Source organism: Protopterus annectens, chromosome 10.part0 (assembly GCF_019279795.1).
Source record: "Protopterus annectens isolate FY-2018-M chromosome 10.part0, PAN1.0, whole genome shotgun sequence".
Classification (NCBI taxonomy): Eukaryota; Metazoa; Chordata; order Ceratodontiformes; family Protopteridae; genus Protopterus; species Protopterus annectens.
The window spans coordinates 215,984,676-216,002,684 of NC_056744.1; the positions used below are offsets into that span (position 1 = coordinate 215,984,676).

At 43.0% G+C, this 18,009-nt stretch overlaps 1 protein-coding gene across 1 annotated transcript in view; it reads right to left on the reverse strand.

The window, feature by feature from the left end:
- SLC25A1 (solute carrier family 25 member 1) overlaps positions 1-18,009 on the reverse strand; it is a gene marked incomplete in the record, with an annotated part of 1,035,726 nt that overhangs the window by 136,500 nt on the left and 881,217 nt on the right. Inside the window, 1 exon segment of the mRNA XM_044085143.1 lies at positions 7,677-7,761. Within this exon segment, the coding sequence (XP_043941078.1) occupies positions 7,677-7,761 (85 nt within the window).

Here is an 18,009-nt window from a genome sequence, read left to right on the forward strand (position 1 = left end):
GAACTATACCCATTATTTTGCTGTGCCTCTGTTGAGCAGTGACACTGAGGTAATCCCTGGGGTATATCTGCAATCTCCCATCCATTGGTCAAGATTTCTCTTGAACAAGGCCAGCGAGGTGCTCTGCCTCACATATACCGGGATTTTATTCCACAGCATAGGGAGTCTTTGGGTGATGAATCTATCCCTCCAGCACGTCCTATTAATAGCCATGTCGAGGTTTAGGTTTCCCGCCCTTGTGGCTCTGACGGATCTAGATTTTTTGAGGTGAAGCATATTCATCAAATCTGGGTTTGAGATGGCCTTGTATGTTAGGCAAAGGTCACCTCTGAGCAAGCACTGAATAGAGCTGGAGTTCTTTCAGTTGGGCAGCATAGGACAGATGTTTGAGACCCTTTATCCTTTTGGTGAGGAACTTTTGTGGCCTCTCCAGCTGCTGCAAGTGTCGGGTCAGATACATTCGAATGGGGCATTGTACTCAATCATTGGTCTGATGAGTGATGAGTATAGGGAGACTATGACCTCCCTTGATCTAGATGAGAATCCCTTCATGATAAGGTGGGCAATGTAGAAGGTCTTCCTAACTACTTTAGCTACATGGGTGTCGAATGACAGACTACTATCAACCTGGGTCCCCAGGTCCCTGATAACTTCTTCTGTGCTCAGTGGATTGCCACCTATTTGGTAGCTAGGGTAACCCTGTTTTTCCCGAAGGGTATGACTATGCATTTTTGGCATTTAACTTTAGGCCATGGCTCTGGCACCAGTTATCCGCTTCTGTGAGACCCTTCTGAAGGATATCTGTGTCAGATGTGTTTTCTACTATGGCCAGTTTGCAGTCATCTGCAAACTTTGTCAGCCATAACCCTCCTGTGTTTGCTTGTACGCCAGAAAAGTAGATGCCAAACAAGAGTGGGCCCAGGACTGAGCCCTGTGGTACACCACTTGTGACAGGCTTTGAGTCTGACATGGCGCCAGCAACTCTGACCCTGTGGGTTCTGTCACTCAGCCAGTTTGCAACCCATCTTGTGATGTATGGGTTAACATTTAAGCTGATGAGTTTTTCAATGATACCCGAGTGGGGTATTGTATCAAGGCCTTCGCCAGATCGAGGTAGGCTGTATGGACTGCCTTTCCTCATCAATGGCTTTGGTGACTGTTTCAAAAAGTCAACCAAGTTTAGAAGGCATGATCTGCCTTTGACAAAGCCAAACTGGGATGGATCCAAAGTCTGCAAATTCCCTATGTCTTTATTTATGAGGTCCATTATGATCCTCTCCATGGCTTTGCAGATAAGGCTTGTCAAGCTAATGGGCCGGTAATTTCCAGGGTCGGTGGAGGCACCGCCTTTGTGAAGTGGGACCACAGTTGCAGTGCGCCACTTCCTGGGTAATGTATCCAGAGGTAAGACTATGATTAAACAGCTGTCCTAGCTGTGGGTTTAATTCCTTGTTGAGTTCAGGAGCACACAGCCGGGGACACCATCAGGTCCCATGGATGCTGTGTTTTTGCTTTGGAGAGAGCAGTTCTCACTTGGGCGTTGGAGATGTTTGGGGCTGCAATCGCTTGGTATAGATATCTCTCCTTTTGGGGAGGGGAGAAGTTTGCACTGAACCTGTCAGCCAGTATGTTGGCAATGTCTGTAGGATCAGTAATCTTCACATCATTTTGAACTAGTTCTGAGCATATCTGGGAGTTTCCTCCAAGGTTTCTAACATAGCTAAAGAAGGCCTTATGATTGTCTTTTGAGTCTTTAGCTATTTTTCTCTCAAAATTTGCTTTGGATGATTTTATGAGAGCTCTTAGTTTTTACTTATAGTGATCAAGGGTGTCTTACCTTTTAAGGATTTTGCTCTATCTTGTAGTAGCTTCCTCCTTTTGTTGTAGAGTTTGTTTATGGCTGGGGTCCACCAGACTGGACGCTTGCCTTTGGTACAAAGAGTCTTTGTTTTGCTTGGGATTGCCTTATCCATGCAGTCCTGCAGGTGCTGGTAGAAGGCATTTGTAAGTGATTCAGCGGCTTGAGTACTGTTTTCTGCCGGCTCGGGGCCTTAAAGGAGACCACACTAGTCTTTAGAAGTGTGAAGTCGGCTTGAGAAGTTCTTTACTGTGGTCTTTTTATTTCAGGTGGGGTGGGATGTGGACCTCCAGCGAGATTAGTTTGTGATCTGATCTCACCAGTGAGGGGTATACTTCTGGTGTTGAACATTGTGATCCCATGTTCGTGATGATGAGATCAAGTATGTTTTCTCCTCTTGTGGGGATGGTGACTAGTTGTTCCATGGCATTTGAGTTTATGAATTCCAGGAACTTTTGGGCTAGGGTGTTTGGGCTTGAGTAGTGTTCCCAGTCTATATTAGGGTAATTGAAGTCACCTAGTATGATGGTGTTTGGTGATACATTTATCCCCTCTAGTGTTTTCAGGAAGGCCATGTGAGGTTCCTGAGTTTGTGAGGGTGGCCTGTAACATGCTACAATTTGCAGAGCAGTCTTGCCTATGGTTAATTGCACCTGGATGGTCTCCGATGCATCGTGCGTTGCCACCAGTCTTGAGGTGTGGGTGTCCTTGATGAATATGGATACCCCCCCCTCCTTTCTTGGTATTGTCCGGATTTTGGGGCCGGAACGCATGATAAGAGGTAAAACCTGATAGTGCTGGGGTGCTCTCAGGAGCCTTGAACCAGGTTTCTGTCACTGCACAGACATCGATGTTCTCCATACTGAGAAGGGCCTCGAGTGCGTGCATTTTGAGATTTAGACTTCTGGCATTGAGCAGCATTACCCTTAGTTTTTTTCTTTTTGTGTTCTAGGGTGGTAGGTTTAGAATTTGAGCCTTGCCTAAAAAGGCACTATGGGGTGGCAAGAGCCTTTGCCAATATCCGAATCCCAGGGTGACAGGTGCAAGCCGTCCCTTAAGCAGCGTGGCTTGTCCAGCATGTCATCCCAGGCAGACAGACATTGGATCCCCTTTGAATGACACCAGAGTTTAAGCCAATTGTTAAAGCTGATCATCTTATCTCTGTATTGTGGCATCATTCTTGGTGAAGGTAGGATACTGCTCAAGGTCAGGGTCATACCTGCCTGGGCTACATAATCAGAGAGCTCCTCAATGTCTCTTTTCATGTAGTCCAAGGAGGTACGCCTCAGGTCGCTTACACCAGCGTGGACAATGACTGAGTCGTATTTGTACCTGCTGTTGAGAGACCCGAGTGCTTGCATTATGTGGCGGATTCTAGCCCGACAGGCAGCTTACTGTGACCTTCTCCTTACTCAGTCTGGTGAGCGGACGCCAGTGTGTCTGACTATGGAGTCACCAATGACTAGTGTGTCTGGCATTGTGTTTGGCCTTAAGGGCTGTGACTGTTTGACACTCTGACTGTGAGGTCTATGTGTTGCAGGTGTTGTGTTCTGAGGTGGTGGTTGTTTGGGTGTCTGCTTTGGTGGCCTCTGCTGTTTTGGTAGATTTTTGATCAGAGCCGAAAGTATGTTTTTGTGTGTTTATGTGTATGACTTGAGGTTGTGATGGTACTATGTGAAACTGAGTCTATAGTGTGTGTGGTAACCTTCTCCTCCTGACTGGTCTTGCCAGTCCTATGTTGAGAGAGCTCAGCCTCCAGTTTGGCCGATAATTGCATCTCTCGCATGTATTTGTGTTTTGTGGGAGGAGGAGAGGGTTGTTCAGGTACATGAGGCAATTGTAACATTGCCTCAATATTCCCAGGTTCACCAGCTGAGCAGGAGAGGACACTAGCAACTGATCCCTCGACATGCTAGAAGGACTAGACAAAAAACTTTAAAAGAGATTCGGGACGTGGGTGACCGAGAAATGGGGTTTGCCTTTTGGGGTGCTATCTATAAGAGTGCCGTATCAAGGTAATAAGTACTGTAGGAGCAAGTGCTAGGTTTAACAGATAGAGAAAAGTCTACTTGGAGTCAAGTAGAGATGATCTTTTAAGGTATTAGAGAAAGTGCTAGTAACAGGGATGCTTAAAGGTAAGATTGAAAAGAATGCACTCTGCAGTGTGCACTAGAGAAGTTAGATATGAAAGTAGGTAACTTGAGTTTTACCTGTTTAAAAAGTTAAGGTTTAGTGGAGAGTTACTATTTTTAAAACAGCAAGATGGACTGAAAGGGGTGGTTACTTTTGTATTTTGGTGCTATGAAATACTGTAGGATGGCCAATAAATTTAAATAATTGAAGGGGTGGGATTTCAAAAGTGATGGTTTTGTGATTACTCACATAAGCCAGTGAAAGTAGAGAGAAATGAGATATATGGTCAGATTAACATAAGAGGCGGGCAACTAGAAAGACAGTGGTATTTAACAAGACAACTTAAATGGGTGGGAGGGAGGGAAAATTCTGCCTGACCCAGAACAGAGAGAGCTGTGGTCTCTTTTGAAGTTTTAATATGCTGTTAAAACAGAATGCAAGCAAAACACAAGGTAAAGAAAACAAACTACAGTATTCAAAATATAGAAAGGCAATACAGAAATACAAAAAATAACAGCAAACTAACCTTTCCTTCACAGCAAAGTGTAGCAGAGTCTGGATGAGCCTTTCTGGTAAACCTCTTCTGCTTTAACACCAAAGCAAGTATCATGTTGTAATGGAGCATCCAATAATTTTGCTTTAACATGATCAGGCAGATTCTGTTCCTTTAACCAAGCATGCCTTCTAATGACAGAACCTGTAACAGCGGCCCTGCCAAGAGGCCTCCAGTGAATCAAAACCACATTGCAAAGTATGCTTTCCCACTTGTTCAGCTGCATGCAATAAATCCTGCATTTCCTTGTTCTCAGAACATTCAGAATTTGTCAACATTTGCTGTTTTAGTAATGACATTAAGTATTGCTGATATTTAAGCATATGAAACTGACAATGCAAAGCCCTTACAGCCAAGGTAAGGGAAGTGTAAACTTTTTTCCCCCATCTGTCCAGTGCCCTTGAGTCCCTATCTGAGGGGACAGGGTTTTTTGCAGTAGAGGCCTTGACCCCTTTGGGACCCTGAGATATAGTTTCTGGGTCAGCAGCAGGGTTTTTGTATGAGAATCTGGAACCCTGTAGTATCTGTCTGGCTTAACAGGTGCAGTAGGTAAAGAGTCGGGAGACAGTCCAGACTCTGAAAACACATCATCTACAATGTTTAGAACAGGTGGAATAGCAAGAGGTCTGTGCTGAGGTAGTAGAAGAAAATCTCTGAGCCTTTTCTTAGATTCTGAGTAACCTTGGCTCTCCCAGTGGACATGCTCCCTCATGGTATGCAGGGTTTCCCCAAAGGAATAATCCTCAGGAGGGGAAGCTGAAGGAATAGATTCTTCAGCATCAGAATCCTCATAAGGAGTAATAGAGTATCCCTGTTTTGAAGAGGAGTCAGAGGAAATGGAAACCTGATCAGAGGAATCATATTCAGTGTCTTGCCTAGGCCTCTTATCAGGAGGGGGATGGGAACCCCTGATCAAAGTAATTAGGTCTTCGGCCATTTTGAGCATGTGTTTCTTAGGCATGGAAGTCTGTCCTGGAGAATGCTGTACTTGTTTCCTTGTCTTTAAAACTGTTTTAGTCTTTGTCTTGGATGCTGAAGTTGACTTGATATAAAGCTGTGTAGGTCTGAAAACACCCTCAGAAGCCAATGCCTGCTCAGCGGCTCCGGACAAATCTGAGGGAATAGTTTCCGAAGGCCCAATACCTTGAGTATCCAGAGGCCTAGTTGTCTCCACGTGGGAGTCGGAGGAGGTGGCCTGTGGTTCTGAGGCAGCGGGTGTCAGGGGCTGTGAAAGCACCTCACTGAGAACCAGCGAACTGGCGACTGGCCTAGAAGAGGCTTCGTTGTCGGTTTTGGACCTCGGATGCCTGTCCTTTTCTTTTTCTTTGCGCTTTTTATGAACTCCGGTCATCAGCTGTTCCGACGGCATTATATAGTTAAACCTTCGGCCAAAGTAATGAAATACAAAATCGTACCGATGCTTAACAGTGTGTTGGTTAAATCTAGCACAAAACCGACAACTAGCAACGTCGTGGTCAGGGCCTAGGCAAGGAATACAGTAAGAATGAAAATCCTTGAGGTATTTGCTTCACACAAGAAATACAATTGTTAACTTTTTCTGACATCGGTCTGGAGCAAGAAAAAAGTTTCCCCAACGGGGTACTTGCTTTATTGACGACTTCGGATCTGAAATTTCAAAAATCTCAGGAGTCAGCTGACCGGCACTTGCAAACTGCTTTTGCTTCGGGCACTGCGTGGCAAGAAAGACTGAAGAAAATGGCGTCGGTTGCATCTTATATACCCCTGGTGTACTGACGTCAGGGAAGACACGACAGCAACTGACACCGGACCAGGACTTTGGAATTCAGGCCGACTGCGGGTAGCCTGCCAGTAGGATAACCCAAGTGTAATGACTGCAACAGTGAAACACGATGAACATCTACGTTAAACAGTGTAAGCATTTTACAATGCACTAAAAGATATTACATAAAATTAATGCTACAAGACTATGCAGGAGAGAAAATTAGTGAAAAAACAGTCAATCCACAATAGAGGCATTACATCAAACATTAGGAGGAGGGAGGAAAAACAGACAGTGATGCTGCAGTGGGAGCAAAGAAAGCAGAAAAAAGTGGAAGGATTGCACATAACTACAAAAGTGGTTAGTGAAAAGAATTAAATTATCACATGAATCCACAAGAGCAAAACTCCAATTAGATACAAAGAGAACTTTAATGGCCGCTTTGAAAACTTATATGGAGGAAGTTTGTTGTAACCAGGAAGGAAGATGCCCCTTAGTTTCACAACAGAATACAGGTTCACCATACCCATTTGTAGTATCTGGTACCATGATGACATTAAAACACAATGAAAAATACCAGGGCAGAACTGTGGTGAACACTGGGCAACTTTAGCAATGTAAGAGTCTGAGGTCAAATGTTAGCTGTTCTTGTTAAGGCAGTTAGGAAATTCTGGCCAATGGACCTGGTACAATGATTTTTAATGATGGGGAAATTTTTGTTACTGGATAAGTACGATCTCAGACTATTGGACAGCAAAATGGGCAGAAAGGGCAGGTAAAGCACTACTCATGTGCCATTAAGTTTTCATTATATGACACTCAAGTGTGTGAGGTTAAACAAGTAAGAAAAGACTCCGGATACAAGGACAGTTAGGTTAACAGAACATAGACTGGACAGGGTACCCTGAAGTCACAGGATCAGTTAAATTATGCTGGAACTTGTATGGTGGGATTTGGAGGAAGGGTAAAAGCAGAGTGACCTACAGGGTACAGAGCTGAATGGAATGCGAGGGGGCTGTTCAGATAAAAGCTATACTAAATGTATTCATGTTTGAAATTTGAATTCTGGAGGTTTATGTCAAACATACAGGTTAGAGTACATGGTTTTAAAACATGAAATACAAATAGACAAACACCAATTCCTCCCACATCAACAAAGAAAACAGTCTCTTAATAAATGAATGACATGTATACTGTACTGAATTAACTAAGGTACAAGACAAATCCATCTAACTCAAATGTGTGCAGGCGCAATACTGAAATCAAAGCCAACGTTTTAATGGGTTGGGGTCACAGAACAGTACGATATGCAGTGGTCACAACTCTGCTTGTCTGTAGATAACAAAAATGGATTACAAATGGGGCACAAAGCCCGCCTCGCCTGTCCTCACCTTGCTCCCGCACGATCTCCCTCACTCCGTGGAAGAACCCTCGATACTTTGGTTTCGCAGAGCACTGGTCATGGATGAATTTCACCTGGAGGTACAAAGAAAGAGGAAAATGTGCATTTAAACTACCCAGGCTGCTTCCTTCACACCCCCACCTTACTATTGTACCCTTAAACTTTCATCTGTTTGAATGAGAATTTCTCAAGAAACAAATGGAAGAGAAAAACTGACAAAAGGAACCGTCAGAAATAACAAAGAAAATGTAAAATATGCCTTACCCTACAGAATTCTATGATAAAAGCACTTGCAAAGAACAAAAGGCTGTAACTTTAGATAATCAAATGTTCAGCTTTACTTGACAATGGCTACAAACATGCAGGTGATTCCATTCAGTAAAGCTGGTTTTAAGCATGATTTTTCCATGTTTTTAAATTTTATGAATTGCACTAACATTTTAAAGACTACTTTTCAGTTATGTAACTTTATACATCATTTGCATGTGTGTGTGTGTGTGTGGGGGGGGTTGTGTTAGGTAACATGACAGATCACATGATCTATTTTGGGATAATTATTGAAATGAGGTTTTTCTATAACATTTATTCTGAAGAAGCCTGGTCATTAGCTGGACAAAAGCAAAGAAACGTGTTGTATTTCCGTACTCATTTCCTGTTGAACACCTATGAATGAAGAACAATCAGTCCTAATAGAATTACGGCGAACAAATCTCTATTCCACTCAAAATAAGGTGCTACCCTGCACCGTAAAAATTGCTGCAGCCAGACGAACAGTCCAAAAAGTTCATTTGCATCTCAGAGGTTGCTCAGCATGTGCCAGAAGGTCAGGGCCCTGAAGTTACTGCCTTTACTATCAATCCTGGTTCTGATCCAGAGACAAACAAAGCAGGAAAGCAGTACCTAGGAGGTGATGGCAGTAGGTTATCTTCAGTGTCCCCACACATGCTGAGCCACAGGAAGGACAAGGGAAAAAAAAAAATCAAAAGCCACTCTTGGTATACCTGCCTTAGAAAATCTGGCCTTCAGGTTTCCCTTTCCTAACAGAGTACAGACGGACAACACAGGAATCTGATGGGTCCCCACAGATCAGCAGGCTGACAGAAATAAAAGAAAAAGAAAAACTTGGTGCAAAAGTACTAACGAACCTGGTGGATGACAGAGTGTCTCAGAAGGTACACTAGATTAGAATGCTGACCCACCCAAACCAACAGAATACCACATCAAAAGGGTGATGGTTCCTGAACAATTTCAAAAGTATGCATTACTGACAGCAAAAACAAGGTTAATGGACTGTGTTTTGTTAGTAACAGAGAAAAATGCCTGCAGCTTAAAATAATGTCATTAACGATCCAGTTGACTCGAGTGCTGGGGAACAGTGCCTTCTTGTGGCAAAACTAAAAAATGACTAATGACATAAATTGACAAAAGGTTTCTTATGTCCAATAAAATAGTGGCTAATTGGTAGGGTAGAAAACTGTTACCAATCCCAACCCAATGGATCAATACTTTCATTCTTTGTACGATCTTGGGCTGCTAATATTTAACTGTCACCAGCAGCTACTACACCAAATTTCAAAGTTGTAGTAAGCCTGAAATCAGTGGTCCATTCTGAGATGCCTTTATACGGGAACATCTGAGAGCGCACACAACACATCTTGATTGGGAGGGTGGTGGCCACTTCTTCTCATGCCATAACAGCAAGGGTGTCCCTTCCCATCCCCATCAAAACAGAATGGAAGCCAAAGGTATCGCTAAACAAAACTGAATATTACAATGTATAATGTGATAATTACTGGATTAAAAATGTTAATAGTAATTGATAAAGTTGGTTACTAATTACATCAAAAGGGGAGGTACACCATTTGGTATAAAGGAAAATATGAAGAATACATTAAAAGTTGGCAAACAAAAAAGAAACAGCAAAGAAAATAACCAATCAAGAAGCCTGTGGTATACAGAAATAGCATCATTAAACCAAGAAAAAGTATCAGACTAAAACAAGACAATTTTTAGAATACAAAACCAAATGCTGACTGATGAAGTGAAGAGTGATATGACAGAAAGCATCACAGTTCTTGTTTGCAGGTTCTGCTCCCAGCTAGGTTGCTTTCTGTGAAGAGTCTACAAGTGCTCCTTGTGTCCATGAAGATTTTCATTCGATGGATTCTTTCTACATTTAAGGATATGTTATCAGGTGAATTGGAGATCCTGTAAACTGCCCAGAGGCATGTATGCCAATGCAGATGAAAGTGCACGCATTCCCAGCATGCTGTCCAAGACTAGTTGCCTACCTTGTGCCCAGCTGTTGTAGGGACAGGTTTCAACCACCCGCAAATCTGAGAAGGATAAAGCAGGCACTAGAGAACGAGTGAGCAGGAAAGCTGTCTAAACGCATAGTAATGTCAGAAAAGTAATGTAATTCAAGAATGCATGGGACAGACTTCAGGGAATTCTCGCAGATAAGAAAACAGGAATACAGTGGACAAATGGCAATGAATACCATCGAGAAGTACAGGTGGGACAGGAAATGAGAAAAGCTTCTAAATACCAAGAGGTGCATAAAAGTCGCAACACAAATGGGCATCGGCGACTTGGCAGCACACAATACAGAAGAGACAAAGGAAATGGTATAGAAGTACATAGGGCATTCAGAGAATTGGGGTAAATAGTGGCATTTTGGAGGTGCTATCAGTGGAGGTTGCTAGCCCAAAAAGTGAAGTGCAAGATACAGCAGTATAGCACCTTTCTTAGAAACTGGAGCAATGAGCAGAGATTTAGACAGCTGGGAATGGCAAAGAGCATGTATGTATGTTAATGACAGACTTCACCTCTCTAGTGAAAGCAGCCTTTATGAAATATGGAGTTAAGATAGATAAAAAGGACTGCTATAAGTCACTTTGGTGCTGTACAGTAAACTCTCAGTTAACTGGCACCGATTGGGATTGGTAGATACCGGATAACTGCAGTTTCTGGTAGCTTGAGAGTTGCTATTAAAGACAGGCTGACTAATACTGTACCCTATACTATTTGTTTGGTTTGACTTGTTCTCAGGTTGAGGAGGGAGGGAATTTATTCCTATCTTCCTTTTTAAAACTAAGACTCTAAAAACATAAGGTATGTTTCTGAAAGGGAGGGGGGCAGAAAGTGCAGTGCATGAAAATTGTACTGTATTGCTTCGATTTTTTTTTTTTTTTTTGGCCAGTTGCTTGAGAGTGTTGGTTGCATCAGTTGCAGTTAACTGAGAGTTTGCTGCAGAGGGATAAAGCCCCAGCTATGGCCCAGGCAACCCAGGTTCAATTAGCTGCTTGTTTGACTGACGAAGCAATGCGAAGGGATGAATGTTACCCTCCTAGGTTGAGAAAGGCAGTCCTGTGGGCATCTCCTGTGATGATCTCTGGTGCAGGCTGGGGAAATCACACAGAGAGGTGTAGTCTAAAGGGAGGGATACGGTGGGGGGAATGGCTGAGCTGCCATGGGGGGTGGGGGAATGCCACACATCCCTATTAAACACACACACACACACACACACACACACACACACACACACACACACACACACACACACACACACACACACACACACACACACACACCAGTAATAGGGCAAGTCACTGAAAAAAGAACCCACCTTCCCCCCAGTGGATGTAGTTGGCCACACACACCCCCAGGACGCCATTAAGCTCTGTATCTGCTCCAGCTCTATAGGAAAAGGTCACTTGGTGGCTGGTGGACCTGATGATGAAGAAATACCTCACTAAAAGAATCACAGGCCTAAAGCAGATGCCCTATGCTGACCGCCTTAAAAAGCTCCAGCTACACTCTGTCGCATATCGTCTACTCCAAGGCGATCTCTGCTTAACATACAAGGCCATGTCAAACCTAGAGCTGTTGGACATGCTACACTTAAAGAAATCCCAATCCCTCAAAGCCACATGCTCCAGGGATCTATACCTTGTCATCACAATAAACAAAACATGCTGGAGGGATAGGTTCCTAACACAGAGATTCCCCAGACTCTGGAATAGACTGCCCATACATGTCAAGCAGAGCACCGCTTTGGCCCTCTTCAAAAGGAACCTTGATGATTGGATGGGAGAAAGGAAATTCACCCCAGGGATCACATCAGTCGCCATGCTAGACAGGGGTCCAGGGAAGTAAATAGTGTGGGAAGAAATAGCCAGGTAATTGTTAGGGCCGACAGCCTAGTACCAACCTATGAGTGGGGTGTACTGGGCAGAGTACCAAAAGAGTGGAGCAGTGGGGAGAGACAAAAAAAGCAATAAAAAAAGAAATATGTAGAAGGACTACTATAGTCTTAAACAGAGTTGGAAATGGGCTGTGGTGGAGACTGGCAAGAACGGACAGCAGAAGGAAATGAAGTAAAACAGCCAATACACAGCAAAAATTATAGGAATCAAGAGGCAATGCAGAAGACATATTCATAGATTGTTACCAGGTTAACAACCTGAGGGGTTTCTAAGCCTAGCCATGTTTTCCTGAAAGAATGATTATGCCCTGCATCCAAACAGGACATCGAGGGCCAGGCATTTATAAGCTACCTCTGTCCATAAGGGGCACTGGTGCCAGACCTAGTGTAAATTTCCTATTCCCCATTCATTGGCCTAGGTTGGGCTTGAACTGGGCAATTTATTATAGTCTGTTATATTCCTTCTACTGAGCAGGAAAAAGTATCAAAATGAATGTGATGCAGGTTAAAGTCAGACGTTAAGGGTCAGCAGAGTAGGAGGGCAGAAACAAGACAAAGAAGAAATGGGTAGAGGGTCACAAGCTGAGTAATGTAAGGAGGAGAGGAACTTCAGAGAGCGATATAAAGGGCATAAAACCTACAAGTTTTAACAGAAACTTGGGCAAGTGACAAGTAAGTGCTGGGATATGAAGATTGCAGATACCAGTTGTCCAGGCAGAACAGAGATGGGAAGATGACGGCAGCAGTAGCCATCTACATCAGACAGGATAAACTGTAAGGCTGTAAGGACAGAGGAGCACTGCAAGAATGGAATCTCAAACACCATCAAAGATCAGCAACACAGCAAGCAGCTCAGAGGGTAAACCAATGACTTCTGATAAGATACAATATACTGTACAATGGATAAGAGACAAAGATAAAGACGTAAATGAACAGTATTAAGGCAGAAAAAAAAAGAACTAACTAGAGCAAAAAACTCCTACAGAGATATGCATACTCCCTGAATTAAAACCAAGGTGAGAATAAAACACTCGAGATACTTGATTGGAATGACTCATTCAGCTATTACAGAAAGGCCTGATAAAACACCAGACCACTGTAATTCACAGAGATGAGAAGTTTTGTCCTCAACGTTAAAAAAAAAAAAAAAAAAACCCTCCTGGTAGCAGAATTTCAGACCTCAGTGAAAAATGTCCCTGGCCAACAGTCAGGATTACCATAGATAACGGTGTGGGCAGCAAGCAAGCAAATAAAGTGTGGGGCTGCATAACAGCAGATGGACAAGGGGCAACAGGCAAACCGAAAGTGTGGGGCTGCAGAAAAGGAAGACTACCTCAATCAAGGATAACGTTAGGAGACCGAAATGTGAAAAGGAAGACAACACCTAAGGAAAAGGGGCTAGGAGGAAAGTGAGGCAGGGAGAAGAGGGCAACAAGGTTCAATGTGGAGTTTAAAGAGTTTGTCTGTGCAAAGTAAAAAGCATTTCAGGATTCATAGAAAGGAAGTAAGGCAGAAGCATAAGGCACCCAAGGTATTAAAACAAGCAAAAAAAAATATACAATAAAACAAAAAGGATTCTTCAGATACCCAAGGGAAAGAAGAGAAGTCAAAACAAAGATACAGAGTGGCCAAGTACAATGGCAACAGAGAAAGGCAGAAATTAATTTTTTGCTTCACTGTTCATGGACAGATACATGCCAATGCGGAGGTCATGTCCAACGGAAGCTGTAAAGAGAAAACAAAGAGTTAAGAAAAAGAACACAGTTCTGTTAAGTTAGCTCATTCCTGCACCCTCAACCAAGGATCCCAAGGAATCAAGCAAAGCACACCTGTAGACCTCCTGTAAGGAATCGGATAAAGTACACCTGCAGATCATCTGACAATACTGCAAGACTGGTTACACAACAACAGAGCTTCCAGTGAGATGTAGGTAGGGGTATGGTGGTCTCGCATCACAAAGGGAAGGGGCTAGAAGGGACTGAAGTTACCCAAACTATAGACAATTAAAAGATGGACCTCTTTAATATGGAAAGGCATGAAGAAAATTGCAGGAAAGGTTACTTGGTTTTATGGAAAATAACTAACCACAGGGCAAGTATGAACAGGGGTTTGGAAAGAGTCCACGTCAGCCAGCTTGATTCAGTTTTATGACTGGACTGCAATGTACTTTCCACTGTCAATATATGGGGGTGGATTGCAGGGGGGTTGTCCCCTTGCAAACAAATGCTCATTTTAGATCTTTTTTGCTGGGTTGAAACTTCAACCAGTTCTGCTCAACTGCTTAGAAATGAACGACTACTTGGCAATGAGAAGTACCAGAAGCGTACATTAGACAAAGCAGGACAACAGAAACTGGTGTTGATAATGAGTGACCTGAATGCACATATTGGGACAGAAGAACAGAATATGAAGAATGCATGGATCCATAAGGGTGGGGCAACAGGAATAAAGAAAGTGAGGCCATTCTAGACTTCTGTCTGGCAAATAGCTTGATAGCAGCCAATACGTGGTTCAGAGAAACAGTCACAACATCACATACAAGAGTGGCCAACATGCAACTCAGGGTAGGCTACCTCTCAGTAATGAAAGGGCACTGGGGCAGAATCACTGATTGCAAAGTCATCCCCAGTGAAACAGTCAGCCCACATAATAAACCACTGGTTGCCACCATCAGCTGTAAACAGTAGTCAGAGAAGGCTCCAAGGTCAACAGAGACCAGGCTGAAGACCTGGAAGTTGAGTGGACAGAAAGTACAACAGTTCAAGGAATTAGGGCTCTAGCACCCCAAGAAGAGGAGGAAACAGGTGGACTTGAACAATGGCAGTACCTAAAAACAGCACGTGTTAGGACTAAAGAAGAGATACGTGGCCAAGCCAGGTATGGAAATAAGGTACATAAGGAAAGCTGGCGGTGGAATGCAGAAGTCCAGGAAGTCATCAAAAGAAAAAAACAGCAGGAAAATGTGGGAGATAGAAAAGATAGGCCAGGCTAGAATGGAATACTCACTAGCTAACAAAGAGGCTAAGAGAGGAGTTGCAATAGCAAATAACAAGGCATTGGAAGAACTCTACCAGCTTCTGCAGACTAACTTGGTAGGTGGCACAAGGAAACTATATAAGGCTGCAAGGCAAAGACAGTAAAATAAAGAAGATAGACAGACACCCTTCATAAGGGATGCCAGCAACAACCTGCTCACCAGTCCACAGAACATGAAAGGCAGATGGAAGGAGTATCTCCAGCAGCTTTTGAATGAAGAAATCCTCAGAGAAGCTGTACTGCCCCATACAGCCTACAATGACAGAAGAGGAGCCCACCCTAGAAGATATAAGAATAGCACTAAGGAAAATGAAGTCAGGGAAAGCAGCAGGCTCAGATGAGGTCACAGCAGATGCAATAAAGAGGCTGGGTGAGACTGGAGAAATGGCTTCTGAGGGTACTCATAGTGTGGAGACAGGCATATCTCAGATGACTGGAAAATACCATTACACAAGAACAAAGATGACATCCATAACTGTGGGCAGTACAAAGGTATCAGACCTGTCACATTGTATGAAAGTTCTGGAGAGGGTGATTGGTAAATGGATATGCATACTAAGTAAGATGGGAGATGAACAGTTGAGATTAAGATCAGAATGCAGCACAACTGTCCCAATGTTTGCAGTGAGACCGTTAAGAAGCTAGAGATGAGGAACAGTCCAATTGGGCATTCCTAGACTTGTTGAAAGCATATGACAAGGTCCCAAGAAAACTGATTTGGGCGGTCCTGCGGTGGTTTTAAGTCCCAGAAACATTGGTAGAATCAGTGCAGGCTATTTACAAAGATCCAATGAAAAGTACAAACAAACATGGTCTCACAGAGGAGTTCCTAGTGGGTGTGCATTAGTGTTCAGCTCAGAGTCCACTACATTAGAAAACACATCGGACAGGACAGATCAGCAAAGCTGCTGTATGCAGACAATGTGGCATTATAGGCAGACTCTGAGCAAGAATTTCAGCAAAGGATAGGGGGATGGAATGCAAAACTGAAGGCACATGGGATGAAACTAAGTATAGATAAGACAGTTGCAATGGCAGCAAATTGGGGAAATCATAAGAAGCTGAGAACTGAGATAGATGGGAAGACAGTTGAAATAGTTATCAGCTTCAAAAATCTGGGAGGGTTGGTTGATGAGAAGGGAAGTCTGAATGAAGACGTCACAGCTAGAATCAGAGGGGCTGCAGCCAACTGGCATAGAGTCTCGGCTGTAGTCTATGACAGAAGAATGTCAAAGAAGCTGAAAAGTAAGGTGTGCAAAACAGCGGATGCAACCAGGAAGCTAAAGGTGACACTACTGTATGGTACAGAAACCTGGACAGTAAAGGCAGAGCAGATTAGGAAGCTAAAGATGATGGAAATTAAGTGCCTGAGAAGGGTTGTAGGATGTACACTGTGGGACAGACTAAGAAATGAGGATATAAGAGCAGAAGAAAAAGTAGTTCCAACTGCAGAAAAAGTCAAACAGAACAGATTCCAGTGGTTCGAGCACATGTGCAGAAAAGCAGAAGACAATCTGATGAAGAAGATCTATGACAGTCAGGCATGAGTGTCAAAGAAGACAGAAGTGTGGTATTAAATGAGAGTTGGTAAGAGCTAACAAGACACTCCGATCCCATGCAGAAAATGGGAAAAAAGGCTTAATGATGACGAGTCAACATTCAGATGAGTGCACTTCAGTATACTGCATATGAAGTCCTTCATACACTGCATATGAAGTCCTTGACAACAAAAGTTACTCAACAAGTACCTTTTCAGAGAATGGGGAACATAGGGCTTCACCCCTTAATCCTGCAGGCAACCTCCTCTATGTTACACCATGCCCTTAAGAAAAGGGGGGTCCTTGGAACTACATCCCACAACAATACGAAACTCTTCCAAACCCATTACACAGCCCTTCAATCCCCTCTATGGCCAGCAGATATTCAAGCATCTCCGTTTAACTGTTGTACTACCGTCCACGTCCACAATCAGCAGAGTATTCAGCACTCCTGCAGTACCTAACAGAAGACATAACCAGCTATATCGTGGACACATATCAAGGCCCATATGTGTTGTTGTCAAGGTTATACGCCTTTAAGGTGGCTGGCGATATGAACAAATGAAACATCAACATCAAAAATGAGTAGATAACCAGTCTAAAATATTTCAGCAAAAAGCAAACACTGCAAGAAAATACGAATATTAGTGCAGTAAATGCAGTTATGCAACAGCAATGGTATTCCTTTCAACCTAGACTGGTATAAAATCGACCATGCAATGAAGAACTGCAAGCAATGCTGACATTAACAAGTATGGATAGAAAAGCCACCTATTTTAAATACTCACTTCAGCCAGTTCGGAGCCAATGAGATAAAGCCTATCCCTGCAAGAAGTGTCAGTAAGTCAGGAAATCACCCTAGACAAGACAGTCCGTTACAAGAGGCACACACATGCAAGCTCATCTAGGAGTGAATTTGACAGAGACAAGCTGCTGAAAGTTTCATCTGGGGAACAATATCATTAAATGTGAATGTAGTGAATGTTTAAATGATAAAAAATCGACCATTTCAAAGTATCAGATTACTAGTGAACTGAAACGGAGGGATGACCATTAAAAAACAAGAAATAAATGTTTTACCCTATCACATACCATCTATTTACATGTTTGCATATGTAAGAGATTGAAGAATACCAACAAGAAGAAAGTAGGATCTGGTAGCAAAAGTAACACACCCTAAAAAGTAAAAAATCAAACCAGATGTTAAAGGTGCTTTCATCTAAACATGCAGACTTCTTCAGCCAAAACCAGAACAAAGTGCCATATTACTAAATCAATAAATCACTTAATAATCAACTAATTAAAACCAAAATCTGAATCAAGAATAGAAGCTGCATGTTATTACTTAAAATCTACTGTCATGCAATGATCAAAACTAAAATAAAATAACTTGCCCCTGCTCTGAGGTGTAGAGGGAGGAGTGACCCACACAACCAGAGTTAAAATGGCAGCTTGGGAACATGAACAGTTTGGCAGGGGAGGGTAGGAGTAAGCAACCATTGCCAGTTCTCCCATCCTTGCATATCCTTGGTATCAGTGAA